Source organism: Drosophila takahashii, chromosome 2L, assembly GCF_030179915.1.
Source record: "Drosophila takahashii strain IR98-3 E-12201 chromosome 2L, DtakHiC1v2, whole genome shotgun sequence".
NCBI lineage: Eukaryota > Metazoa > Arthropoda > Insecta > Diptera > Drosophilidae > Drosophila > Drosophila takahashii.
The window spans coordinates 26,580,578-26,605,668 of NC_091678.1; the positions used below are offsets into that span (position 1 = coordinate 26,580,578).

A 25,091-nucleotide genomic window follows, 5' to 3' on the forward strand; every position below is an offset into this window, starting at 1 on the left:
GATAGACAACTTTGTACGTAGCCAAGGGACAACTTGAAACAAGAATTAAAATACCTAAATTAATGATAAGTGATTATATTTTTGGTTTTTCGTAAAGTAAAAGGTTCGAATTTTATTTTTTATTAACAAGATTCCAAGCATTTCAGAGATTTCATATTTTAAAATGGGTTTTTAAAAAAATTGTTCATGTTACGAATGTCAATGTTGAAGTTCATGCAGCAATAAAAAGTCACAAAAACAAGATACTTACAATTCGAAAACGGTAATTGATTAATTCATCTTTTAAGGATGTATACCAATAAAAACATATTTTCTATTTAAAATCTTAAGCACTGAAAACAAGAAAATAAGATTGCACTTCAAGCAAACATTAGCAGAGCAAATGACTGATGCCAGACCCACAGTTAAAGTGCTCTCCTCCTCGATTCTCATCCGAACGAAGGAGGTCGGTAACGAGCGCGCGCGCCATTTTCTAAACAAAAAAGTGTATTTCAGTGAATAAAAATGTCTGATTCTGCAGTTGCAACGTCCGCTTCCCCAGTGGCTGCCCCACCAGCGCCAGTTGAGAAGAAGGTGGCCGCCAAAAAGGCATCTGGATCCGCTGCTACAAAGGCAAAGAAGACCACTGCCCCGCCATCGCATCCGCCAACTCAGCAAATGGTAGACGCTTCCATCAAGAATTTGAAGGAGCGTGGCGGCTCATCGCTTCTGGCAATCAAGAAATATATCAGTGCCACTTATAAATGCGATGCCCAGAAGCTGGCTCCATTCATCAAGAAGTACTTGAAATCTGCCGTGGTCAATGGAAAGCTGATTCAAACAAAGGGAAAGGGTGCGTCTGGCTCATTTAAACTGTCGGCCTCCGCCAAGAAGGATCCCAAGCCAAAGGTTGCGTCTGCTGAGAAGAAAGTGAAAAGCAAGAAGGTAGCCGCCAAGAAGACCGGAGCCACCGCCAAGAAGGCTGCCACGGGAGCTGCCGACAAGAAGCCCAAGGCTAAGAAGGCTGTTGCCACCAAAAAGACCGCCGAGAAGAAGAAAACGGAGAAGACGAAGGCCAAGGATGCCAAGAAAACTGGAACCGTAAAGGCAAAGCCAGCAGCAACAAAGGCCAAGTCGACGGCAGCGAAGCCGAAGGCGGCCAAAGCACCAAAAGCCAAACCAGCGGCGTCTGCTAAACCCAAAAAGGCGGTGAAGAAAGCAGCTGCTCCTGCTACCGCTAAGAAGCCGAAAGCCAAGACTACGGCTGCTAAGAAGTAAATTGTGAAAAAGTACAGTACCTGGTACACGCTCGCAATCGCAATTTCAGATTTCGAAATCTGAAATTAGTTTAACAAGCCCTTTTCAGGGCTACAACTTTGGTTAACAAGAGAAAGGAACTTTCAATTGAAAACATATTGTACATTTAATGTATCCATTTATATTGTTGCACCTGGCCGCCAGTAGAAAGTATATCAGTATACCAGGTTCATAGAGGAGACATTGCACAATTTCTTTGTAAATAGATGTTAATGATTAAGTCCTTTAAAAAAATGGTGCACCAAATTGATAATTTTATATTTTATGGCAAATGGTTTGTGGTATATTGAAAATTTAGTTTCTTTGGTAAAATATGTTGTGGCCCTGAAAAGGGCCGTTTTGGATCTTTCTCCGCATCCGCAGCAAGAGAAAATTACTTGGAGCTGGTGTATTTGGTGACAGCCTTGGTTCCCTCACTAACGGCGTGCTTGGCCAACTCTCCGGGCAGGAGCAGGCGAACAGCCGTTTGGATTTCCCGACTGGTGATAGTCGAGCGCTTGTTGTAGTGAGCCAGACGAGAGGCCTCGGCAGCAATGCGCTCGAAGATATCATTCACAAAGCTGTTCATGATGCTCATCGCCTTCGACGAAATGCCGGTGTCAGGATGGACCTGCTTCAGGACCTTGTAAATGTAGATGGCGTAGCTCTCCTTCCTCTTGCGCTTCTTCTTCTTGTCGGTCTTGGTGATGTTCTTCTGGGCCTTGCCAGCCTTCTTGGCTGCCTTTCCACTAGTTTTAGGCGGCATTATTCACTTCACTTATGATTTCACAAACACAATTCACTGATCATAGTGGTGCGAAGAGAGTGTTCAGCTTTATACTTTTTTTCGAGCAATGTTTTCAGGTCTATGGCACCCACCCCTAACTGAACGCGCAGGCAGACGAAAAAGTATAAATACGTGGCTACCCGGGGCTGGGCGAGCATTCAGTGTGTTTTCAGTGTGTAAAGTGAACCAAGTGAAATACTCGTAAAGCAAAATGTCTGGTCGTGGAAAAGGTGGCAAAGTGAAGGGAAAGGCAAAGTCCCGCTCGAACCGTGCCGGTCTTCAGTTCCCAGTGGGCCGTATTCACCGTCTGCTCCGCAAGGGCAACTATGCCGAGCGTGTTGGTGCCGGCGCTCCTGTTTACCTAGCTGCCGTGATGGAATATCTGGCCGCTGAGGTTCTCGAGTTGGCTGGCAATGCTGCCCGTGACAACAAGAAGACTAGGATTATCCCGCGTCATCTGCAGCTGGCCATCCGCAACGACGAGGAGTTGAACAAGCTGCTCTCCGGTGTCACCATTGCCCAGGGCGGAGTGCTGCCCAACATCCAGGCCGTTCTGTTGCCCAAGAAGACCGAGAAAAAGGCTTAATCGTTTTAAAAGCGGAGCTCATTTGTACATACAAACATATACCCAACCGTCCTTTTCAGGACGACCACGTTATTACCAAAGAATAGAAGATTTACATATACGAATATGATTTAATTTCAAAAATAAACTATAAAACTGCTTGAAATATAGCATTGAGACTTAAATGAACTCAAATGGTACAAATGGTAGGTTCACAATACTATTCGGAAGCTAATGTTTGATTTGTTCGGCCGTCGGTCCAGTAGATTAGTGGTCGAAAGCTACAGGATCTAAATGTTCAATTCTTAGATTACATTGGCGACTCACTCGTATTTCTTCCTCAAAAGATGTAACGAGTTGCCGTTTACGCTTACACTTTTCCGTTGCAAGCAGTACAGTTTGTACAAAATACATTCATCCCATGTGCATGTGTAGTTTGATATTTCAGTGACCGATTGTTTTCCAGCGCATTTTAATATTATTGTATTATAAATATTATTGAAAATTTGTCTTCTCTCGAAATTTTAATGGTGGTCCTGAAAAGGACCGATTGCTGAATGAAGTACAAGCTGTACTAGTTTTTTAACCGCCGAAGCCGTACAGGGTGCGGCCTTGCCTCTTCAGGGCGTACACAACATCCATGGCTGTGACAGTCTTCCTCTTGGCGTGTTCGGTGTAGGTGACGGCATCACGGATAACGTTCTCCAAGAACACCTTCAGAACGCCACGTGTTTCCTCGTAAATGAGTCCAGAGATGCGCTTTACGCCGCCACGACGAGCCAAACGGCGGATAGCTGGCTTCGTGATACCCTGGATGTTATCACGCAGCACTTTGCGATGACGCTTGGCGCCTCCTTTTCCCAAGCCTTTGCCTCCTTTACCGCGACCAGTCATTTTCACTCTTTTCTACTGTTAACACGTTAACACACTGCACGAAAGTCACTGAAGAACTAATTCCAAATTTTCGGCGTGCCCCTATATATACCTAAAACGCCAGAAACACGAGCGAGTCCGAACGATATGTCCGCCTCGCTCTCCGCTCGACAAATGAGATGGCCTCTGCTTCTCTCTCTTTTCAACCCTCCACGTTTTGCTATATAAGTAGGTAGCAAATGCGGCGATCGTTTATTGTGTTTTGAAACGTGAAGTGAACGTGAACAGCAGTGAATTCGAAAATGGCCCGTACCAAGCAAACCGCTCGCAAATCGACTGGTGGCAAGGCGCCACGCAAACAACTGGCTACTAAGGCCGCTCGTAAGAGCGCCCCAGCCACCGGAGGCGTGAAGAAGCCCCATCGCTATCGCCCTGGAACTGTTGCCCTGCGTGAGATCCGTCGCTACCAGAAGAGTACCGAGCTGCTGATCCGCAAACTGCCTTTCCAGCGTCTGGTGCGTGAAATCGCTCAGGACTTCAAGACTGACCTGCGATTCCAGAGCTCGGCGGTGATGGCTCTGCAGGAAGCTAGCGAAGCCTATCTGGTTGGCCTCTTTGAAGATACTAACTTGTGCGCCATTCATGCCAAGCGTGTCACCATCATGCCCAAGGACATCCAGTTGGCCCGTCGCATTCGCGGCGAGCGAGCTTAAATTGAGACGGCTTCAACTGGCTGCCAATGCTCCAGCATATTTTGTACAAATCGGTCCTTTCCAGGACCACAAATTACGTTCAATGAGATATTAATTTTAATTCAGCAAGCTTCCACGTAGATAAAATTAAGAAATAGTCGGAAGTATGAAAGACATGGTCAATACTTTCAAACATCAGAAAAAAATCGAAAATCTATCAAATATATTCTTATTAAAACCTAGTGAACATAATGAAACAAAATAAGATTAGAAAATTACAGATTTTATATTTTTTCTTAATCGCTAACTTCATGGCGACCTATGTCTATGGACCATTCAGTGGAGTATTTTTGTCTTGGGTAAATATAAAACAAGTTATAAAAGACAGCATTTTGTGTCATATCTTGATGTAAATGACTTTAACTTTAATGTTTATCAACGAACATGACAATATATGTTTAATTTCTTATTTTCAAATATGTTTTTAAAAACATTTCACTTGTGATTTCGGCAAACTTTTAAAATTAGTATGGTTTAATGGGACAAGAACGCTCAACGTTAAACATAAGTAATAAATTGAAAACTTATTTAAAACAGTCTGAAAATAAAACATATACATTATTTAATGCATTATTTATTATATTTAATAAAAAAAGATTCTAAATTACATATTTTATGTTTTTTTAGGTTAAATGAGTGCGACTTCTACGTACGCACACTCTAAAAATGAGTGTGGTTCAATGGGACAAAAACGCTCAACATTAGACATAATTAAAAATTCGAAAAATTATTAAATACAGTCTGAAAATAAAACATATACATTATTCAATGTATTATTTATTATATTATATAAAAAAAGATTCAAAATTATATAATTTATGTTTTTTTGTAAGAAAAATTGAGTGCGTGAAGCCGCACACTTTTAAAATGTGTGTGGTTTAATGGGACAAGAACGCTCAGCATTAGACATCAGTAAAAAATCGAAATATTATTAAAAACAGTCTGAAAATAACACATATACACTATTCAATGCTTTACTTATTATGTTAAATAAAAAAAGAATCAAAAATATGTATTTTATGTTTTTTTTTTAATGTAAAATTCAGTGCGGACTCTACCTAATTCATATATGGGACGCAAAGTATCCGAATTTGGAAAAACTATTTATAAAATTGCCTGAAAAGCTAAATCCACTTAAACAAAGACAAAATTCATTTCATAAAATTGCAAATAAATGTAATGTTTCGAAAGATTAATATTTTTAACAGTCCGAAAACTATTATCGAATGTAGTCTGATAGACAACTTTGTACGTAGCCAAGGGACAACTTGAAACAAGAATTAAAATACCTAAATTAATGATAAGTGATTATATTTTTGGTTTTTCGTAAAGTAAAAGGTTCGAATTTTATTTTTTATTAACAAGATTCCAAGCATTTCAGAGATTTCATATTTTAAAATGGGTTTTTAAAAAAATTGTTCATGTTACGAATGTCAATGTTGAAGTTCATGCAGCAATAAAAAGTCACAAAAACAAGATACTTGCAATTCGAAAACGGTAATTGATTAATTCATCTTTTAAGGATGTATACCAATAAAAACATATTTTCTATTTAAAATCTTAAGCACTGAAAACAAGAAAATAAGTTTGCACTTCAAGCAAACATTAGCAGAGCAAATGACTGATGCCAGACCCACAGTTAAAGTGCTCTCCTCCTCGATTCTCATCCGAACGAAGGAGGTCGGTAACGAGCGCGCGCGCCATTTTCTAAACAAAAAAGTGTATTTCAGTGAATAAAAATGTCTGATTCTGCAGTTGCAACGTCCGCTTCCCCAGTGGCTGCCCCACCAGCGCCAGTTGAGAAGAAGGTGGCCGCCAAAAAGGCATCTGGATCCGCTGCTACAAAGGCAAAGAAGACCACTGCCCCGCCATCGCATCCGCCAACTCAGCAAATGGTAGACGCTTCCATCAAGAATTTGAAGGAGCGTGGCGGCTCATCGCTTCTGGCAATCAAGAAATATATCAGTGCCACTTATAAATGCGATGCCCAGAAGCTGGCTCCATTCATCAAGAAGTACTTGAAATCTGCCGTGGTCAATGGAAAGCTGATTCAAACAAAGGGAAAGGGTGCGTCTGGCTCATTTAAACTGTCGGCCTCCGCCAAGAAGGATCCCAAGCCAAAGGTTGCGTCTGCTGAGAAGAAAGTGAAAAGCAAGAAGGTAGCCGCCAAGAAGACCGGAGCCACCGCCAAGAAGGCTGCCACGGGAGCTGCCGACAAGAAGCCCAAGGCTAAGAAGGCTGTTGCCACCAAAAAGACCGCCGAGAAGAAGAAAACGGAGAAGACGAAGGCCAAGGATGCCAAGAAAACTGGAACCGTAAAGGCAAAGCCAGCAGCAACAAAGGCCAAGTCGACGGCAGCGAAGCCGAAGGCGGCCAAAGCACCAAAAGCCAAACCAGCGGCGTCTGCTAAACCCAAAAAGGCGTTGAAGAAAGCAGCTGCTCCTGCTACCGCTAAGAAGCCGAAAGCCAAGACTACGGCTGCTAAGAAGTAAATTGTGAAAAAGTACAGTACCTGGTACACGCTCGCAATCGCAATTTCAGATTTCGAAATCTGAAATTAGTTTAACAAGCCCTTTTCAGGGCTACAACTTTGGTTAACAAGAGAAAGGAACTTTCAATTGAAAACATATTGTACATTTAATGTATCCATTTATATTGTGGCACCTGGCCGCCAGTAGAAAGTATATCAGTTCATAGAGGAGACATTGCACAATTTCTTTGTAAATAGATGTTAATGATCAAGTCCTTTAAAAAAATGGTGCACCAAATTGATAATTTTATATTTTATGGCAAATGGTTTGTGGTATATTGAAAATTTAGTTTCTTTGGTAAAATATGTTGTGGCCCTGAAAAGGGCCGTTTTGGATCTTTCTCCGCATCCGCAGCAAGAGAAAATTACTTGGAGCTGGTGTATTTGGTGACAGCCTTGGTTCCCTCACTAACGGCGTGCTTGGCCAACTCTCCGGGCAGGAGCAGGCGAACAGCCGTTTGGATTTCCCGACTGGTGATAGTCGAGCGCTTGTTGTAGTGAGCCAGACGAGAGGCCTCGGCAGCAATGCGCTCGAAGATATCATTCACAAAGCTGTTCATGATGCTCATCGCCTTCGACGAAATGCCGGTGTCAGGATGGACCTGCTTCAGGACCTTGTAAATGTAGATGGCGTAGCTCTCCTTCCTCTTGCGCTTCTTCTTCTTGTCGGTCTTGGTGATGTTCTTCTGGGCCTTGCCAGCCTTCTTGGCTGCCTTTCCACTAGTTTTAGGCGGCATTATTCACTTCACTTATGATTTCACAAACACAATTCACTGATCATAGTGGTGCGAAGAGAGTGTTCAGCTTTATACTTTTTTTCGAGCAATGTTTTCAGGTCTATGGCACCCACCCCTAACTGAACGCGCAGGCAGACGAAAAAGTATAAATACGTGGCTACCCGGGGCTGGGCGAGCATTCAGTGTGTTTTCAGTGTGTAAAGTGAACCAAGTGAAATACTCGTAAAGCAAAATGTCTGGTCGTGGAAAAGGTGGCAAAGTGAAGGGAAAGGCAAAGTCCCGCTCGAACCGTGCCGGTCTTCAGTTCCCAGTGGGCCGTATTCACCGTCTGCTCCGCAAGGGCAACTATGCCGAGCGTGTTGGTGCCGGCGCTCCTGTTTACCTAGCTGCCGTGATGGAATATCTGGCCGCTGAGGTTCTCGAGTTGGCTGGCAATGCTGCCCGTGACAACAAGAAGACTAGGATTATCCCGCGTCATCTGCAGCTGGCCATCCGCAACGACGAGGAGTTGAACAAGCTGCTCTCCGGTGTCACCATTGCCCAGGGCGGAGTGCTGCCCAACATCCAGGCCGTTCTGTTGCCCAAGAAGACCGAGAAAAAGGCTTAATCGTTTTAAAAGCGGAGCTCATTTGTACATACAAACATATACCCAACCGTCCTTTTCAGGACGACCACGTTATTACCAAAGAATAGAAGATTTACATATACGAATATGATTTAATTTCAAAAATAAACTATAAAACTGCTTGAAATATAGCATTGAGACTTAAATGAACTCAAATGGTACAAATGGTAGGTTCACAATACTATTCGGAAGCTAATGTTTGATTTGTTCGGCCGTCGGTCCAGTAGATTAGTGGTCGAAAGCTACAGGATCTAAATGTTCAATTCTTAGATTACATTGGCGACTCACTCGTATTTCTTCCTCAAAAGATGTAACGAGTTGCCGTTTACGCTTACACTTTTCCGTTGCAAGCAGTACAGTTTGTACAAAATACATTCATCCCATGTGCATGTGTAGTTTGATATTTCAGTGACCGATTGTTTTCCAGCGCATTTTAATATTATTGTATTATAAATATTATTGAAAATTTGTCTTCTCTCGAAATTTTAATGGTGGTCCTGAAAAGGACCGATTGCTGAATGAAGTACAAGCTGTACTAGTTTTTTAACCGCCGAAGCCGTACAGGGTGCGGCCTTGCCTCTTCAGGGCGTACACAACATCCATGGCTGTGACAGTCTTCCTCTTGGCGTGTTCGGTGTAGGTGACGGCATCACGGATAACGTTCTCCAAGAACACCTTCAGAACGCCACGTGTTTCCTCGTAAATGAGTCCAGAGATGCGCTTTACGCCGCCACGACGAGCCAAACGGCGGATAGCTGGCTTCGTGATACCCTGGATGTTATCACGCAGCACTTTGCGATGACGCTTGGCGCCTCCTTTTCCCAAGCCTTTGCCTCCTTTACCGCGACCAGTCATTTTCACTCTTTTCTACTGTTAACACGTTAACACACTGCACGAAAGTCACTGAAGAACTAATTCCAAATTTTCGGCGTGCCCCTATATATACCTAAAACGCCAGAAACACGAGCGAGTCCGAACGATATGTCCGCCTCGCTCTCCGCTCGACAAATGAGATGGCCTCTGCTTCTCTCTCTTTTCAACCCTCCACGTTTTGCTATATAAGTAGGTAGCAAATGCGGCGATCGTTTATTGTGTTTTGAAACGTGAAGTGAACGTGAACAGCAGTGAATTCGAAAATGGCCCGTACCAAGCAAACCGCTCGCAAATCGACTGGTGGCAAGGCGCCACGCAAACAACTGGCTACTAAGGCCGCTCGTAAGAGCGCCCCAGCCACCGGAGGCGTGAAGAAGCCCCATCGCTATCGCCCTGGAACTGTTGCCCTGCGTGAGATCCGTCGCTACCAGAAGAGTACCGAGCTGCTGATCCGCAAACTGCCTTTCCAGCGTCTGGTGCGTGAAATCGCTCAGGACTTCAAGACTGACCTGCGATTCCAGAGCTCGGCGGTGATGGCTCTGCAGGAAGCTAGCGAAGCCTATCTGGTTGGCCTCTTTGAAGATACTAACTTGTGCGCCATTCATGCCAAGCGTGTCACCATCATGCCCAAGGACATCCAGTTGGCCCGTCGCATTCGCGGCGAGCGAGCTTAAGTTGAGACGGCTTCAACTGGCTGCCAATGCTCCAGCATATTTTGTACAAATCGGTCCTTTCCAGGACCACAAATTACGTTCAATGAGATATTAATTTTAATTCAGCAAGCTTCCACGTAGATAAAATTAAGAAATAGTCGGAAGTATGAAAGACATGGTCAATACTTTCAAACATCAGAAAAAAATCGAAAATCTATCAAATATATTCTTATTAAAACCTAGTGAACATAATGAAACAAAATAAGATTAGAAAATTACAGATTTTATATTTTTTCTTAATCGCTAACTTCATGGCGACCTATGTCTATGGACCATTCAGTGGAGTATTTTTGTCTTGGGTAAATATAAAACAAGTTATAAAAGACAGCATTTTGTGTCATATCTTGATGTAAATGACTTTAACTTTAATGTTTATCAACGAACATGACAATATATGTTTAATTTCTTATTTTCAAATATGTTTTTAAAAACATTTCACTTGTGATTTCGGCAAACTTTTAAAATTAGTATGGTTTAATGGGACAAGAACGCTCAACGTTAAACATAAGTAATAAATTGAAAACTTATTTAAAACAGTCTGAAAATAAAACATATACATTATTTAATGCATTATTTATTATATTTAATAAAAAAAGATTCTAAATTACATATTTTATGTTTTTTTAGGTTAAATGAGTGCGACTTCTACGTACGCACACTCTAAAAATGAGTGTGGTTCAATGGGACAAAAACGCTCAACATTAGACATAATTAAAAATTCGAAAAATTATTAAATACAGTCTGAAAATAAAACATATACATTATTCAATGTATTATTTATTATATTATATAAAAAAAGATTCAAAATTATATAATTTATGTTTTTTTGTAAGAAAAATTGAGTGCGTGAAGCCGCACACTTTTAAAATGTGTGTGGTTTAATGGGACAAGAACGCTCAGCATTAGACATCAGTAAAAAATCGAAATATTATTAAAAACAGTCTGAAAATAACACATATACACTATTCAATGCTTTACTTATTATGTTAAATAAAAAAAGAATCAAAAATATGTATTTTATGTTTTTTTTTTAATGTAAAATTCAGTGCGGACTCTACCTAATTCATATATGGGACGCAAAGTATCCGAATTTGGAAAAACTATTTATAAAATTGCCTGAAAAGCTAAATCCACTTAAACAAAGACAAAATTCATTTCATAAAATTGCAAATAAATGTAATGTTTCGAAAGATTAATATTTTTAACAGTCCGAAAACTATTATCGAATGTAGTCTGATAGACAACTTTGTACGTAGCCAAGGGACAACTTGAAACAAGAATTAAAATACCTAAATTAATGATAAGTGATTATATTTTTGGTTTTTCGTAAAGTAAAAGGTTCGAATTTTATTTTTTATTAACAAGATTCCAAGCATTTCAGAGATTTCATATTTTAAAATGGGTTTTTAAAAAAATTGTTCATGTTACGAATGTCAATGTTGAAGTTCATGCAGCAATAAAAAGTCACAAAAACAAGATACTTGCAATTCGAAAACGGTAATTGATTAATTCATCTTTTAAGGATGTATACCAATAAAAACATATTTTCTATTTAAAATCTTAAGCACTGAAAACAAGAAAATAAGTTTGCACTTCAAGCAAACATTAGCAGAGCAAATGACTGATGCCAGACCCACAGTTAAAGTGCTCTCCTCCTCGATTCTCATCCGAACGAAGGAGGTCGGTAACGAGCGCGCGCGCCATTTTCTAAACAAAAAAGTGTATTTCAGTGAATAAAAATGTCTGATTCTGCAGTTGCAACGTCCGCTTCCCCAGTGGCTGCCCCACCAGCGCCAGTTGAGAAGAAGGTGGCCGCCAAAAAGGCATCTGGATCCGCTGCTACAAAGGCAAAGAAGACCACTGCCCCGCCATCGCATCCGCCAACTCAGCAAATGGTAGACGCTTCCATCAAGAATTTGAAGGAGCGTGGCGGCTCATCGCTTCTGGCAATCAAGAAATATATCAGTGCCACTTATAAATGCGATGCCCAGAAGCTGGCTCCATTCATCAAGAAGTACTTGAAATCTGCCGTGGTCAATGGAAAGCTGATTCAAACAAAGGGAAAGGGTGCGTCTGGCTCATTTAAACTGTCGGCCTCCGCCAAGAAGGATCCCAAGCCAAAGGTTGCGTCTGCTGAGAAGAAAGTGAAAAGCAAGAAGGTAGCCGCCAAGAAGACCGGAGCCACCGCCAAGAAGGCTGCCACGGGAGCTGCCGACAAGAAGCCCAAGGCTAAGAAGGCTGTTGCCACCAAAAAGACCGCCGAGAAGAAGAAAACGGAGAAGACGAAGGCCAAGGATGCCAAGAAAACTGGAACCGTAAAGGCAAAGCCAGCAGCAACAAAGGCCAAGTCGACGGCAGCGAAGCCGAAGGCGGCCAAAGCACCAAAAGCCAAACCAGCGGCGTCTGCTAAACCCAAAAAGGCGGTGAAGAAAGCAGCTGCTCCTGCTACCGCTAAGAAGCCGAAAGCCAAGACTACGGCTGCTAAGAAGTAAATTGTGAAAAAGTACAGTACCTGGTACACGCTCGCAATCGCAATTTCAGATTTCGAAATCTGAAATTAGTTTAACAAGCCCTTTTCAGGGCTACAACTTTGGTTAACAAGAGAAAGGAACTTTCAATTGAAAACATATTGTACATTTAATGTATCCATTTATATTGTTGCACCTGGCCGCCAGTAGAAAGTATATCAGTATACCAGGTTCATAGAGGAGACATTGCACAATTTCTTTGTAAATAGATGTTAATGATTAAGTCCTTTAAAAAAATGGTGCACCAAATTGATAATTTTATATTTTATGGCAAATGGTTTGTGGTATATTGAAAATTTAGTTTCTTTGGTAAAATATGTTGTGGCCCTGAAAAGGGCCGTTTTGGATCTTTCTCCGCATCCGCAGCAAGAGAAAATTACTTGGAGCTGGTGTATTTGGTGACAGCCTTGGTTCCCTCACTAACGGCGTGCTTGGCCAACTCTCCGGGCAGGAGCAGGCGAACAGCCGTTTGGATTTCCCGACTGGTGATAGTCGAGCGCTTGTTGTAGTGAGCCAGACGAGAGGCCTCGGCAGCAATGCGCTCGAAGATATCATTCACAAAGCTGTTCATGATGCTCATCGCCTTCGACGAAATGCCGGTGTCAGGATGGACCTGCTTCAGGACCTTGTAAATGTAGATGGCGTAGCTCTCCTTCCTCTTGCGCTTCTTCTTCTTGTCGGTCTTGGTGATGTTCTTCTGGGCCTTGCCAGCCTTCTTGGCTGCCTTTCCACTAGTTTTAGGCGGCATTATTCACTTCACTTATGATTTCACAAACACAATTCACTGATCATAGTGGTGCGAAGAGAGTGTTCAGCTTTATACTTTTTTTCGAGCAATGTTTTCAGGTCTATGGCACCCACCCCTAACTGAACGCGCAGGCAGACGAAAAAGTATAAATACGTGGCTACCCGGGGCTGGGCGAGCATTCAGTGTGTTTTCAGTGTGTAAAGTGAACCAAGTGAAATACTCGTAAAGCAAAATGTCTGGTCGTGGAAAAGGTGGCAAAGTGAAGGGAAAGGCAAAGTCCCGCTCGAACCGTGCCGGTCTTCAGTTCCCAGTGGGCCGTATTCACCGTCTGCTCCGCAAGGGCAACTATGCCGAGCGTGTTGGTGCCGGCGCTCCTGTTTACCTAGCTGCCGTGATGGAATATCTGGCCGCTGAGGTTCTCGAGTTGGCTGGCAATGCTGCCCGTGACAACAAGAAGACTAGGATTATCCCGCGTCATCTGCAGCTGGCCATCCGCAACGACGAGGAGTTGAACAAGCTGCTCTCCGGTGTCACCATTGCCCAGGGCGGAGTGCTGCCCAACATCCAGGCCGTTCTGTTGCCCAAGAAGACCGAGAAGAAGGCTTAATCGTTTTAAAAGCGGAGCTCATTTGTACATACAAACATATACCCAACCGTCCTTTTCAGGACGACCACGTTATTACCAAAGAATAGAAGATTTACATATACGAATATGATTTAATTTCAAAAATAAACTATAAAACTGCTTGAAATATAACATTGAGACTTAAATGAATTCAAATGGTACAAATGGTAGGTTCACAATAGGGATGTCGAAATATTTAAAAATATCGTATCGATGATATTTTTTATTTAAACAAAAAATCAAAATGATATTTGATATATCAGAAAAAAAATATCTATATATCAGATATTTTTGATATTTTTGTTTTATTATTTTTTTTTTTTAATTTTAAGCTGCATAAGCGATAAAAAATAAAAATAAACAAACAAACGATATTAATTTATATTTTTATAATTTTAAGTTTATATTTATTAATAAATGAAAGAAAACAATATTTATTTTTGCTTTCTTTTGCTTTTATTTATAATATTAAAATCAAGTATTTCCCGCGCATTTTTTTTATCTCGTTTTCTTGAGTTCTGAATGCTATGCTATGCATTTTCACTTGCCGAAAAATAAATTTTAGTGGCGCTCATCTTTCACATATGTATTTTTTCTTGTCCCGATGAAAAGTGAGACCACTTAAAATTATCAAAAAAAATTGAAAAAAAAAATCGATGATATATGATAATTATTCAAAAAAAATATCACGATAAAAATATTTATTTTTTCGTAAAAAATATCGATATATTGATATTTTGATATATTTTCGACATCCCTAGTTCACAATACTATTCGAAAGCTAATCTTGGATTTGTTCGGCCGTCGGTCCAGTAGATTAGTGGTCGAAAGCTACAGGATCTAAATGTTCAATTCTTAGATTACATTGGCGACTCACTCGTATTTCTTCCTCAAAAGATGTAACGAGTTGCCGTTTACGCTTACACTTTTCCGTTGCAAGCAGTACAGTTTGTACAAAATACATTCATCCCATGTGCATGTGTAGTTTGATATTTCAGTGACCGATTGTTTTCCAGCGCATTTTAATATTATTGTATTATAAATATTATTGAAAATTTGTCTTCTCTCGAAATTTTAATGGTGGTCCTGAAAAGGACCGATTGCTGAATGAAGTACAAGCTGTACTAGTTTTTTAACCGCCGAAGCCGTACAGGGTGCGGCCTTGCCTCTTCAGGGCGTACACAACATCCATGGCTGTGACAGTCTTCCTCTTGGCGTGTTCGGTGTAGGTGACGGCATCACGGATAACGTTCTCCAAGAACACCTTCAGAACGCCACGTGTTTCCTCGTAAATGAGTCCAGAGATGCGCTTTACGCCGCCACGACGAGCCAAACGGCGGATAGCTGGCTTCGTGATACCCTGGATGTTATCACGCAGCACTTTGCGATGACGCTTGGCGCCTCCTTTTCCCAAGCCTTTGCCTCCTTTACCGCGACCAGTCATTTTCACTCTTTTCTACTGTTAACACGTTAACACACTGCACGAAAGTCACTGAAGAACTAATTCCAAATTTTCGGCGTGCCCCTATATATACCTAAAACGCCAGAAACACGAGCGAGTCCGAACGATATGTCCGCCTCGCTCTCCGCTCGACAAATGAGATGGCCTCTGCTTCTCTCTCTTTTCAACCCTCCACGTTTTGCTATATAAGTAGGTAGCAAATGCGGCGATCGTTTATTGTGTTTTGAAACGTGAAGTGAACGTGAACAGCAGTGAATTCGAAAATGGCCCGTACCAAGCAAACCGCTCGCAAATCGACTGGTGGCAAGGCGCCACGCAAACAACTGGCTACTAAGGCCGCTCGTAAGAGCGCCCCAGCCACCGGAGGCGTGAAGAAGCCCCATCGCTATCGCCCTGGAACTGTTGCCCTGCGTGAGATCCGTCGCTACCAGAAGAGTACCGAGCTGCTGATCCGCAAACAGCCTTTCCAGCGTCTGGTGCGTGAAATCGCTCAGGACTTCAAGACTGACCTGCGATTCCAGAGCTCGGCGGTGATGGCTCTGCAGGAAGCTAGCGAAGCCTATCTGGTTGGCCTCTTTGAAGATACTAACTTGTGCGCCATTCATGCCAAGCGTGTCACCATCATGCCCAAGGACATCCAGTTGGCCCGTCGCATTCGCGGCGAGCGAGCTTAAGTTGAGACGGCTTCAACTGGCTGCCAATGCTCCAGCATACTTTGTACAAATCGGTCCTTTTCAGGACCACAAATTACGTTCAATGAGATATTAATTTTAATTCAGCAAGCTTCCACGTAGATAAAATTAAGAAATAGTCGGAAGTATGAAAGACATGGTCAATACTTTAAAACATCAGAAAAAAAATCGAAAATCTATCAAATATATTCTTATTATATCCTAGTGAACATAATGAAACAAAATAAGATTAGAAAATTACAGATTTTATATTTTTTCTTAATCGCTAACTTCATGGCGACCTATGTCTATGAACCATTCAGTGGAGTATTTTTGTCTTGGGTAAATATAAAACAAGTTATAAAAGACAGCATTTTGTGTCATATCTTGATGTAAATGACTTTAACTTTAATGTTTATCAACGAACGTGACAATATATGTTTAATTTCTTATTTTCAAATATGTTTTTAAAAACATTTCACTTGTGATTTCGGCAAACTTTTAAAATTAGTATGGTTTAATGGGACAAGAACGCTCAACGTTAAACATTTTTTTTTTTTTTTTTTTTTTTTTTTGTCTTTATTGAATTTAGAATCTGTCCTTTGGACAATCACTAAATGGTATTGAAGCACCTTAACTATAATAACATTGTTAATACAATTTGTTAACAAACATGTTTAAAAGAAAGGGAGGTCCAAGGGGTGGAATCGGTTTAATCGCCTTGGGCAATCACCGTCATCCAAGAGATCAATGGCTAGATTATTCGGATGATTAGACAGTTTTGTAACATATCTTTGACTGATAATTTGTATTTCTTCGTGTATTGTATGGATCAAAAGCGTCTCGTATAATTCTCGATTTGTCGTAAATGGGTGTGCACCTCCAATGGTACGCAATATTTTGTTTAAATACCTCTGGAGTATTTCTATATTGGACTTAGCAGCAGTGCCCCAGAGGTGGATGCCGTAAGTCCAAATCGGCTTCAGGACTGCCTTGTATAGCAGCATCTTGTAGTTAGTGTTGAGTTTTGAGATTCTTCCCAGAAGCCAGTACATTTTTTGAAATTTCGTGGTAATCTGAATTTTTTTGGCTAGTATGTGAGGCTTCCAGGTGAGTCTTTTATCGAAGGTTAGCCCCAGGTATTTGATGGATTCTGCCGACGGAATTTGGTTACCATTGAGGAAAACTGGTGGGCAAACACCTGTTCTAAGCGTGAAAGTAATGTGGGAAGACTTGTCGGCATTAACTTCCATGTTCCACCTGAGAAGCCATTTTCCGTAAGCTTCTAGCTGTCTTTGTAATATATTTGTCGCGGCAGTCAAGCAATCAGAGCTAGCGAGAAATGCGGTATCATCCGCGTACGTCGCCACTAGAAGCGGTACTTCATCGATGACAGGTAAATCTGCAGTGAAGAGAGTGTACAGCACTGGTCCAAGCACGCTGCCTTGTGGAACACCAGCTGAGATGGAAGTTAAAGCTGATTGGGCATTTCCGCAACGAACGTAGAATATCCGATTCTTGAGATAGTCCTTGAGAAATTGATAATATGGAGTGGGAATTGACCGCTTTAATTTGAAGAGAAGCCCCTCATGCCAAACTCTATCGAAGGCTTGTCTCACGTCCAGAAACACAGCAGAGCAGTAAAGCCTGTTTTCAAAGGAATTTAGGATCTTGTCTACCAGTCTGTGACATTGCTCGGATGTTCCGTGACATTTACGGAATCCGAACTGATGAGATGGAATAATGTCGCGCTCTTCGAGAACAGGCAGTAATCTGCGCAAGAATAATCTCTCGAGTATTTTGGAGAAGATTGATAAGAGGCTAATAGGGCGGTAAGAGGATAAGCAGTTTTCTGGTTTACCTGGCTTTAGAATTACGATAACCTCTGCACATTTCCATTGCGATGGGAAATGGCTGAGCTTCAAGCAACCGTTAAAGATGTTGGTAAGTAGTGTTAAGCAGTTTTGAGGAAGTGCTTTGATAACTTTTCCATCGATTCCGTCAAATCCAGGTGATTTGTTTATGTTGATTTCCGCTATCTCTTCCAAAACATCTTGATCATCAAACTGTTGAATAGGTATATCACACCGACAGGGAGAGTCTAGGAACGAAACAGTTTCGGTATAATCAGTAGAAGAACATGTATTAAATGGTTGGAACACTTTTCCAAGATGCTCAGCAAAAGCTTCAGCTTTTTCTTCGTTTGAGCAGCAAAAATCTCCATGTAAGTTTTTAATTGGAGCCATTCTTCTGATGGGTCGCTTAAGGTGTCTCGTTGCTGACCAAAGACTATTTTCCGGATCGAAGGGCTTAGCCGATTCCAAGAAGTCATCTATCGACTTTTGCCTCATTTGCTTTAGTAAATCCTTAATGTCTTTAGTTAATTTATTTAAAGCTTGCTTGTCCCTGGGATTACGACTCACTTGCCAAACCCTCCGTAGTCGCCGTTTCTCAGCAACCAATTGAGCGGCTTCAGTTGACCATAAATAAAGGTCTCTTTTAGGATACGTCCGGGAACATGACATTTTAGGCGGGTCAGCGATTTCCGCAGCAAGGTGTATTTGTCTTGTGAAAACTTCAATGTGCTCGTCGATTTCGTCCTTGGAATCTATTGAAACACTGCCATCTACGTTTTGTTCTAGCCATGTACCAAATAGCTGTAGGTTGGCCCGTTTGCCAAGTAGTCTCTTCGGTGCGCTGGAAGTTGAGGCTGGTATGTTGACGAGAAGTTCCACTAGAGAGTGATCGGACGAAAGGTCAAAGCTGCTCCTGCAACTTATTTTGTTGGCATCCAATCCATTCGATATGGCGAAGTCTAGGACATCGGGAATTTTACTGGTATCAGTTGGCCAGTATGTGGGTTCTCCAGTTGAGTGACAGTCTAATCTTTTTTCGTGAACGCACTTGAAGAGGGCTCTTCCTTTTGGGTTAATAAGTCTGGAGCCCCACCACGTATGCTTAGCATTGAAATCGCCTGCTATGATGAATCTGTTGCCAAGTCCATCGATGAGGTTCTTGAACATGGTGTAGTCAACACTGCTGCCGGGTGGGATGTATGTTGCCGCAATGGTCACATCTCCAGACAATGTGGTAATACGTATTTTGGAGCATTGCACCCAAGGGAGTTCCATATTTGGTAATTCAATGTGAGAGATACCGCTTCTAATAAGAATAGCTGCTCCGCCACGTGCTCTGCCATTAGGATGATTAGCAGTGAATAGTTCGTAATTGTTGATATGGAAATATGATTTTTGGTTGAAGTGCGTTTCTGACACCAAAAGGATGTCGATATGACTAGTTTTAATAAAATGTTCTACTTCAAGTCTATTGTTGTGAAGCCCGTTGGCATTCCAAATTCCTATTTTTAAGTTTATTTGCTGCATAACTTCTGAACAACTGTGTTTAGAAGCTTTGTTAATAGCTGGAACTGCTTGAACATGTTCTCCATTAATTCCTCGAATTTTTTGGCTGAGGGGTACTCTTGACTAGGAGGTGCTGGCTCGCCGCGAAGGACGTTGGCATAACTTTGGCTAGTAGTCGGATTACTTGGCCTGTATTGCTTAGACGGGCCGGAGGTAACCGGGGTCTTAGGACCGAGCTTCTTTCTAAATTCTTGATATACCTTGCACCCTTTGTAGGATGCCGCATGATTTTCCCCGCAGTGCACACATTGAGGAGGTTCATCTCGAGCTTTAGTACATTCCGAGGTATTATGATCACCTCCACATCTGACACATCTGAATGCCAAGAAACAGTAACGTTTTGTGTGGCCAAAGCCTTGACAACGGTGACACTGAATTAAGTCATCGAACTTCCTGGGGGGTTCAATTTTTACAACCGCGTTGACGAGTCTATTTATCTCAAACACTTTTGTATTGGTACTGGCCGGTTCAAGATTTGCAAAGAAGATTGACATGGGAGTTTTAGTGGTTTTGCTGATTGCGTTTTTAATGTCTCTTACACGATGGCCCAGTTCGAAAAGTCCTTCTGAGATTTCCGACACCGGTGTAGAGTGATGAAGCCCTTTAATGACGATTCTATACGCTCTTTCATCCTTTGGTTGATACGTACGAAAACGAATATTCTGCTTTTCCAAGTAAGCTTTAAGCTGAGTGAATGAATCCTTATCATTCAGCATTATACGGATCTGATTGTCACGTCCGGACTTATAAGTGAAATGGTTATTTCCAAGAATTTGCTTGAATTCCTTGATCATTGAGTTGATATCAGCGACATCGGGAATGATAATCGGTGGTGGTTTTATTGGGTTTGGCTTAACTGTGTCGATTATTTCAGTATTGTCAGTAATTTCTTCATTTCCTTCATCGCCAGCAAGGATGGAAAATCTATTAAATGATCGGCTGTCCCTAGCATCAGGTTGAGTAACTCCTTTACTGACATGACCTTCTTCTAAAGGAAAACTGGAACCGTCTTCACTGTCCGATGAAATGCACTCCACCTGCTGTCTAGCGGTTTTAGATTTAAGAACGGCCACAGGGGACCCACTCTTGCGTTTAGTTGTAACCAGTTGCCAAGGAGAGAAACTGGTGCCCCGGTTGTTTTCGACTGTATCACCGATACCCGACATGGTGGCGTAAGTCTGGGATAGGTGTTGCAATTACAGGCGAACGCCCGCGAACACAAATATATTAAGTCTTCTATATATGTAGAGTTAATTTAATGAATTGAAATCGACAATCACTATCTGAGTGTTTAATGTTTTGAATTAACAATGTTCTGTGAGATCTAGGCTTTACCGCGACCAGTCATTTTCACTCTTTTCTACTGTTAACACACTGCACGAAAGTCACTGAAGAACTGATTCCAAATTTTCGGCGTGCCCCTATATATACCTAAAACGCCAGAAACACGAGCGAGTCCGAACGATATGTCCGCCTCGCTCTCCGCTCGACAAATGAGATGGCCTCTGCTTCTCTCTCTTTTCAACCCTCCACGTTTTGCTATATAAGTAGGTAGCAAATGCGGCGATCGTTTATTGTGTTTTGAAACGTGAAGTGAACGTGAACAGCAGTGAATTCGAAAATGGCCCGTACCAAGCAAACCGCTCGCAAATCGACTGGTGGCAAGGCGCCACGCAAACAACTGGCTACTAAGGCCGCTCGTAAGAGCGCCCCAGCCACCGGAGGCGTGAAGAAGCCCCATCGCTATCGCCCTGGAACTGTTGCCCTGCGTGAGATCCGTCGCTACCAGAAGAGTACCGAGCTGCTGATCCGCAAACTGCCTTTCCAGCGTCTGGTGCGTGAAATCGCTCAGGACTTCAAGACTGACCTGCGATTCCAGAGCTCGGCGGTGATGGCTCTGCAGGAAGCTAGCGAAGCCTATCTGGTTGGCCTCTTTGAAGATACTAACTTGTGCGCCATTCATGCCAAGCGTGTCACCATCATGCCCAAGGACATCCAGTTGGCCCGTCGCATTCGCGGCGAGCGAGCTTAAGTTGAGACGGCTTCAACTGGCTGCCAATGCTCCAGCATATTTTGTACAAATCGGTCCTTTTCAGGACCACAAATTACGTTCAATGAGATATTAATTTTAATTCAGCAAGCTTCCACGTAGATAAAATTAAGAAATAGTCGGAAGTATGAAAGACATGGTCAATACTTTCAAACATCAGAAAAAAATCGAAAATCTATCAAATATATTCTTATTATAACCTAGTGAACATAATGAAACAAAATAAGATTAGAAAATTACAGATTTTATATTTTTTCTTAATCGCTAACTTCATGGCGACCTATGTCTATGGACCATTCAGTGGAGTATTTTTGTCTTGGGTAAATATAAAACAAGTTATAAAAGACAGCATTTTGTGTCATATCTTGATGTAAATGACTTTAACTTTAATGTTTATCAACGAACGTGACAATATATGTTTAATTTCTTATTTTCAAATATGTTTTTAAAAACATTTCACTTGTGATTTCGGCAAACTTTTAAAATTAGTATGGTTTAATGGGACAAGAACGCTCAACGTTAAACATAAGTAATAAATTGAAAACTTATTTAAAACAGTCTGAAAATAAAACATATACATTATTTAATGCATTATTTATTATATTTAATAAAAAAAGATTCAAAATTACATATTTTATGTTTTTTTAGGTTAAATGAGTGCGACTTCTACGTACGCACACTCTAAAAATGAGTGTGGTTCAATGGGACAAAAACGCTCAACATTAGACATAATTAAAAATTCGAAAAATTATTAAAAACAGTCTGAAAATAAAACATATACATTATTCAATGTATTATTTATTATATTATATAAAAAAAGATTCAAAATTATATAATTTATGTTTTTTTGTAAGAAAAATTGAGTGCTCGAAGCCGCACACTTTTAAAATGTGTGTGGTTTAATGGGACAAGAACGCTCAGCATTAGACATCAGTAAAAAATCGAAATATTATTAAAAACAGTCTGAAAATAACACATATACACTATTCAATGCTTTACTTATTATGTTAAATAAAAAAAAGAATCAAAAATATGTATTTTATGTTTTTTTTTAATGTAAAATTCAGTGCGGACTCTACCTAATTCATATATGGGACGCAAAGTATCCGAATTTGGAAAAACTATTTATAAAATTGCCTGAAAAGCTAAATCCACTTAAACAAAGACAAAATTCATTTCATAAAATTGCAAATAAATGTAATGTTTCGAAAGATTAATATTTTTAACAGTCCGAAAACTATTATCGAATGTAGTCTGATAGACAACTTTGTACGTAGCCAAGGGACAACTTGAAACAAGAATTAAAATACCTAAATTAATGATAAGTGATTATATTTTTGGTTTTTCGTAAAGTAAAAGGTTCGAATTTTATTTTTTATTAACAAGATTCCAAGCATTTCAGAGATTTCATATTTTAAAATGGGTTTTTAAAAAAATTGTTCATGTTACGAATGTCAATGTTGAAGTTCATGCAGCAATAAAAAGTCACAAAAACAAGATACTTGCAATTCGAAAACGGTAATTGATTAATTCATCTTTTAAGGATGTATACCAATAAAAACATATTTTCTATTTAAAATCTTAAGCACTGAAAACAAGAAAATAAGTTTGCACTTCAAGCAAACATTAGCAGAGCAAATGACTGATGCCAGACCCACAGTTAAAGTGCTCTCCTCCTCGATTCTCATCCGAACGAAGGAGGTCGGTAACGAGCGCGCGCGCCATTTTCTAAACAAAAAAGTGTATTTCAGTGAATAAAAATGTCTGATTCTGCAGTTGCAACGTCCGCTTCCCCAGTGGCTGCCCCACCAGCGCCAGTTGAGAAGAAGGTGGCCGCCAAAAAGGCATCTGGATCCGCTGCTACAAAGGCAAAGAAGACCACTGCCCCGCCATCGCATCCGCCAACTCAGCAAATGGTAGACGCTTCCATCAAGAATTTGAAGGAGCGTGGCGGCTCATCGCTTCTGGCAATCAAGAAATATATCAGTGCCACTTATAAATGCGATGCCCAGAAGCTGGCTCCATTCATCAAGAAGTACTTGAAATCTGCCGTGGTCAATGGAAAGCTGATTCAAACAAAGGGAAAGGGTGCGTCTGGCTCATTTAAACTGTCGGCCTCCGCCAAGAAGGATCCCAAGCCAAAGGTTGCGTCTGCTGAGAAGAAAGTGAAAAGCAAGAAGGTAGCCGCCAAGAAGACCGGAGCCACCGCCAAGAAGGCTGCCACGGGAGCTGCCGACAAGAAGCCCAAGGCTAAGAAGGCTGTTGCCACCAAAAAGACCGCCGAGAAGAAGAAAACGGAGAAGACGAAGGCCAAGGATGCCAAGAAAACTGGAACCGTAAAGGCAAAGCCAGCAGCAACAAAGGCCAAGTCGACGGCAGCGAAGCCGAAGGCGGCCAAAGCACCAAAAGCCAAACCAGCGGCGTCTGCTAAACCCAAAAAGGCGGTGAAGAAAGCAGCTGCTCCTGCTACCGCTAAGAAGCCGAAAGCCAAGACTACGGCTGCTAAGAAGTAAATTGTGAAAAAGTACAGTACCTGGTACACGCTCGCAATCGCAATTTCAGATTTCGAAATCTGAAATTAGTTTAACAAGCCCTTTTCAGGGCTACAACTTTGGTTAACAAGAGAAAGGAACTTTCAATTGAAAACATATTGTACATTTAATGTATCCATTTATATTGTGGCACCTGGCCGCCAGTAGAAAGTATATCAGTATACCAGGTTCATAGAGGAGACATTGCACAATTTCTTTGTAAATAGATGTTAATGATCAAGTCCTTTAAAAAAATGGTGCACCAAATTGATAATTTTATATTTTATGGCAAATGGCAAATGGTTTATGGTATATTGAAAATTTAGTTTCTTTGGTAAAATATGTTGTGGCCCTGAAAAGGGCCGTTTTGGATCTTTCTCCGCATCCGCAGCAAGAGAAAATTACTTGGAGCTGGTGTACTTGGTGACAGCCTTGGTTCCCTCACTAACGGCGTGCTTGGCCAACTCTCCGGGCAGGAGCAGGCGAACAGCCGTTTGGATTTCCCGACTGGTGATGGTCGAGCGCTTGTTGTAGTGAGCCAGACGAGAGGCCTCGGCAGCAATGCGCTCGAAGATATCATTCACAAAGCTGTTCATGATGCTCATCGCCTTCGACGAAATGCCGGTGTCAGGATGGACCTGCTTCAGGACCTTGTAAATGTAGATGGCGTAGCTCTCCTTCCTCTTGCGCTTCTTCTTCTTGTCGGTCTTGGTGATGTTCTTCTGGGCCTTGCCAGCCTTCTTGGCTGCCTTTCCACTAGTTTTAGGCGGCATTATTCACTTCACTTATGATTTCACAAACACAATTCACTGATCATAGTGGTGCGAAGAGAGTGTTCAGCTTTATACTTTTTTTCGAGCAATGTTTTCAGGTCTATGGCACCCACCCCTAACTGAACGCGCAGGCAGACGAAAAAGTATAAATACGTGGCTACCCGGGGCTGGGCGAGCATTCAGTGTGTTTTCAGTGTGTAAAGTGAACCAAGTGAAATACTCGTAAAGCAAAATGTCTGGTCGTGGAAAAGGTGGTTTCCAAGAAGTTGTGATTCCGGGAACTTAGAAAGTTCTCAGAAAGCGAAGTTTATTATACAGATAGTGACTGAAAATACAAAAATATACAGATAGTGACTGAAAATATCCAGTAATATACAGATAGTGACTGAAATTTTACCAAACACCGTGAGTGAAAAACAAGATACCAAAGTGGATCCGAGTACATTTAATGAGCAGATCGCTGCTTATTCAATGTCTTTAGGCATAAAAAAACCTGAACTTATTAATAACACAAAAAGCAAAACAATTAAACATCTGGGTAAAACGCGAAA

The 25,091-nt window shown here is 41.4% G+C and overlaps 18 protein-coding genes across 18 annotated transcripts; 11 read left to right on the forward strand and 7 right to left on the reverse strand.

The window, feature by feature from the left end:
• Positions 1-504: 504 nt before the first annotated feature.
• Positions 505-1,257, forward strand: LOC123002953 (histone H1-like). The gene has a single exon (XM_044393743.2). The coding sequence runs from the start codon at positions 505-507 to the stop codon at positions 1,255-1,257; it is 753 nt and encodes a 250-aa protein (XP_044249678.1).
• A 412-nt stretch (positions 1,258-1,669) lies between these two features.
• LOC123002874 (histone H2B) lies at positions 1,670-2,041 on the reverse strand. Its single transcript, XM_044393546.2, has one exon. The coding sequence runs from the start codon at positions 2,039-2,041 to the stop codon at positions 1,670-1,672; it is 372 nt and encodes a 123-aa protein (XP_044249481.1).
• A 232-nt stretch (positions 2,042-2,273) lies between these two features.
• LOC123002866 (histone H2A) lies at positions 2,274-2,648 on the forward strand. The gene has a single exon (XM_044393535.2). It carries the CDS (start codon positions 2,274-2,276, stop codon positions 2,646-2,648), a length of 375 nt encoding a protein of 124 aa, XP_044249470.1.
• Positions 2,649-3,209: 561 nt separating this feature from the next.
• LOC123002876 (histone H4) lies at positions 3,210-3,521 on the reverse strand. The gene has a single exon (XM_044393548.2). It carries the CDS (start codon positions 3,519-3,521, stop codon positions 3,210-3,212), a length of 312 nt encoding a protein of 103 aa, XP_044249483.1.
• Positions 3,522-3,802: 281 nt separating this feature from the next.
• LOC138911852 (histone H3) lies at positions 3,803-4,213 on the forward strand. Its single transcript, XM_070211429.1, has one exon. The coding sequence runs from the start codon at positions 3,803-3,805 to the stop codon at positions 4,211-4,213; it is 411 nt and encodes a 136-aa protein (XP_070067530.1).
• A 1,778-nt stretch (positions 4,214-5,991) lies between these two features.
• Positions 5,992-6,744, forward strand: LOC138911904 (histone H1-like). The gene has a single exon (XM_070211523.1). The coding sequence runs from the start codon at positions 5,992-5,994 to the stop codon at positions 6,742-6,744; it is 753 nt and encodes a 250-aa protein (XP_070067624.1).
• A 302-nt stretch (positions 6,745-7,046) lies between these two features.
• LOC123002940 (histone H2B) lies at positions 7,047-7,519 on the reverse strand. Its single transcript, XM_044393710.2, has one exon. The coding sequence runs from the start codon at positions 7,517-7,519 to the stop codon at positions 7,148-7,150; it is 372 nt and encodes a 123-aa protein (XP_044249645.1). The 3' UTR covers positions 7,047-7,147.
• Positions 7,520-7,751: 232 nt separating this feature from the next.
• LOC123002867 (histone H2A) lies at positions 7,752-8,126 on the forward strand. The gene has a single exon (XM_044393536.2). The coding sequence runs from the start codon at positions 7,752-7,754 to the stop codon at positions 8,124-8,126; it is 375 nt and encodes a 124-aa protein (XP_044249471.1).
• A 561-nt stretch (positions 8,127-8,687) lies between these two features.
• Positions 8,688-8,999, reverse strand: LOC123002877 (histone H4). The gene has a single exon (XM_044393549.2). It carries the CDS (start codon positions 8,997-8,999, stop codon positions 8,688-8,690), a length of 312 nt encoding a protein of 103 aa, XP_044249484.1.
• Positions 9,000-9,280: 281 nt separating this feature from the next.
• On the forward strand, positions 9,281-9,691 carry LOC138911853 (histone H3). Its single transcript, XM_070211430.1, has one exon. It carries the CDS (start codon positions 9,281-9,283, stop codon positions 9,689-9,691), a length of 411 nt encoding a protein of 136 aa, XP_070067531.1.
• Positions 9,692-11,469: 1,778 nt separating this feature from the next.
• LOC123002861 (histone H1-like) lies at positions 11,470-12,222 on the forward strand. The gene has a single exon (XM_044393528.2). The coding sequence runs from the start codon at positions 11,470-11,472 to the stop codon at positions 12,220-12,222; it is 753 nt and encodes a 250-aa protein (XP_044249463.1).
• Positions 12,223-12,634: 412 nt separating this feature from the next.
• LOC123002870 (histone H2B) lies at positions 12,635-13,006 on the reverse strand. Its single transcript, XM_044393540.2, has one exon. It carries the CDS (start codon positions 13,004-13,006, stop codon positions 12,635-12,637), a length of 372 nt encoding a protein of 123 aa, XP_044249475.1.
• Positions 13,007-13,238: 232 nt separating this feature from the next.
• On the forward strand, positions 13,239-13,619 carry LOC138911870 (histone H2A). The gene has a single exon (XM_070211462.1). The coding sequence runs from the start codon at positions 13,239-13,241 to the stop codon at positions 13,611-13,613; it is 375 nt and encodes a 124-aa protein (XP_070067563.1). The 3' UTR covers positions 13,614-13,619.
• Positions 13,620-14,763: 1,144 nt separating this feature from the next.
• On the reverse strand, positions 14,764-15,075 carry LOC123002849 (histone H4). Its single transcript, XM_044393485.2, has one exon. It carries the CDS (start codon positions 15,073-15,075, stop codon positions 14,764-14,766), a length of 312 nt encoding a protein of 103 aa, XP_044249420.1.
• Positions 15,076-15,356: 281 nt separating this feature from the next.
• Positions 15,357-15,767, forward strand: LOC123002830 (histone H3). The gene has a single exon (XM_044393466.2). The coding sequence runs from the start codon at positions 15,357-15,359 to the stop codon at positions 15,765-15,767; it is 411 nt and encodes a 136-aa protein (XP_044249401.2).
• A 5,040-nt stretch (positions 15,768-20,807) lies between these two features.
• Positions 20,808-21,218, forward strand: LOC138911851 (histone H3). Its single transcript, XM_070211427.1, has one exon. The coding sequence runs from the start codon at positions 20,808-20,810 to the stop codon at positions 21,216-21,218; it is 411 nt and encodes a 136-aa protein (XP_070067528.1).
• Positions 21,219-22,996: 1,778 nt separating this feature from the next.
• On the forward strand, positions 22,997-23,749 carry LOC138911907 (histone H1-like). The gene has a single exon (XM_070211528.1). It carries the CDS (start codon positions 22,997-22,999, stop codon positions 23,747-23,749), a length of 753 nt encoding a protein of 250 aa, XP_070067629.1.
• Positions 23,750-24,168: 419 nt separating this feature from the next.
• On the reverse strand, positions 24,169-24,540 carry LOC138911923 (histone H2B). The gene has a single exon (XM_070211576.1). It carries the CDS (start codon positions 24,538-24,540, stop codon positions 24,169-24,171), a length of 372 nt encoding a protein of 123 aa, XP_070067677.1.
• Between the last annotated feature and the right edge of the window lie 551 nt (positions 24,541-25,091).

Bases quoted from the DNA above. Each gene is read 5' to 3' on its own strand.
- LOC123002953 (XM_044393743.2), top strand. From the start codon at position 505: ATGTCTGATTCTGCAGTTGCAACGTCCGCTTCCCCAGTGGCTGCCCCA.
- LOC123002874 (XM_044393546.2), bottom strand. From the start codon at position 2,041: ATGCCGCCTAAAACTAGTGGAAAGGCAGCCAAGAAGGCTGGCAAGGCC.
- LOC123002866 (XM_044393535.2), top strand. From the start codon at position 2,274: ATGTCTGGTCGTGGAAAAGGTGGCAAAGTGAAGGGAAAGGCAAAGTCC.
- LOC123002876 (XM_044393548.2), bottom strand. From the start codon at position 3,521: ATGACTGGTCGCGGTAAAGGAGGCAAAGGCTTGGGAAAAGGAGGCGCC.
- LOC138911852 (XM_070211429.1), top strand. From the start codon at position 3,803: ATGGCCCGTACCAAGCAAACCGCTCGCAAATCGACTGGTGGCAAGGCG.
- LOC138911904 (XM_070211523.1), top strand. From the start codon at position 5,992: ATGTCTGATTCTGCAGTTGCAACGTCCGCTTCCCCAGTGGCTGCCCCA.
- LOC123002940 (XM_044393710.2), bottom strand. From the start codon at position 7,519: ATGCCGCCTAAAACTAGTGGAAAGGCAGCCAAGAAGGCTGGCAAGGCC.
- LOC123002867 (XM_044393536.2), top strand. From the start codon at position 7,752: ATGTCTGGTCGTGGAAAAGGTGGCAAAGTGAAGGGAAAGGCAAAGTCC.
- LOC123002877 (XM_044393549.2), bottom strand. From the start codon at position 8,999: ATGACTGGTCGCGGTAAAGGAGGCAAAGGCTTGGGAAAAGGAGGCGCC.
- LOC138911853 (XM_070211430.1), top strand. From the start codon at position 9,281: ATGGCCCGTACCAAGCAAACCGCTCGCAAATCGACTGGTGGCAAGGCG.
- LOC123002861 (XM_044393528.2), top strand. From the start codon at position 11,470: ATGTCTGATTCTGCAGTTGCAACGTCCGCTTCCCCAGTGGCTGCCCCA.
- LOC123002870 (XM_044393540.2), bottom strand. From the start codon at position 13,006: ATGCCGCCTAAAACTAGTGGAAAGGCAGCCAAGAAGGCTGGCAAGGCC.
- LOC138911870 (XM_070211462.1), top strand. From the start codon at position 13,239: ATGTCTGGTCGTGGAAAAGGTGGCAAAGTGAAGGGAAAGGCAAAGTCC.
- LOC123002849 (XM_044393485.2), bottom strand. From the start codon at position 15,075: ATGACTGGTCGCGGTAAAGGAGGCAAAGGCTTGGGAAAAGGAGGCGCC.
- LOC123002830 (XM_044393466.2), top strand. From the start codon at position 15,357: ATGGCCCGTACCAAGCAAACCGCTCGCAAATCGACTGGTGGCAAGGCG.
- LOC138911851 (XM_070211427.1), top strand. From the start codon at position 20,808: ATGGCCCGTACCAAGCAAACCGCTCGCAAATCGACTGGTGGCAAGGCG.
- LOC138911907 (XM_070211528.1), top strand. From the start codon at position 22,997: ATGTCTGATTCTGCAGTTGCAACGTCCGCTTCCCCAGTGGCTGCCCCA.
- LOC138911923 (XM_070211576.1), bottom strand. From the start codon at position 24,540: ATGCCGCCTAAAACTAGTGGAAAGGCAGCCAAGAAGGCTGGCAAGGCC.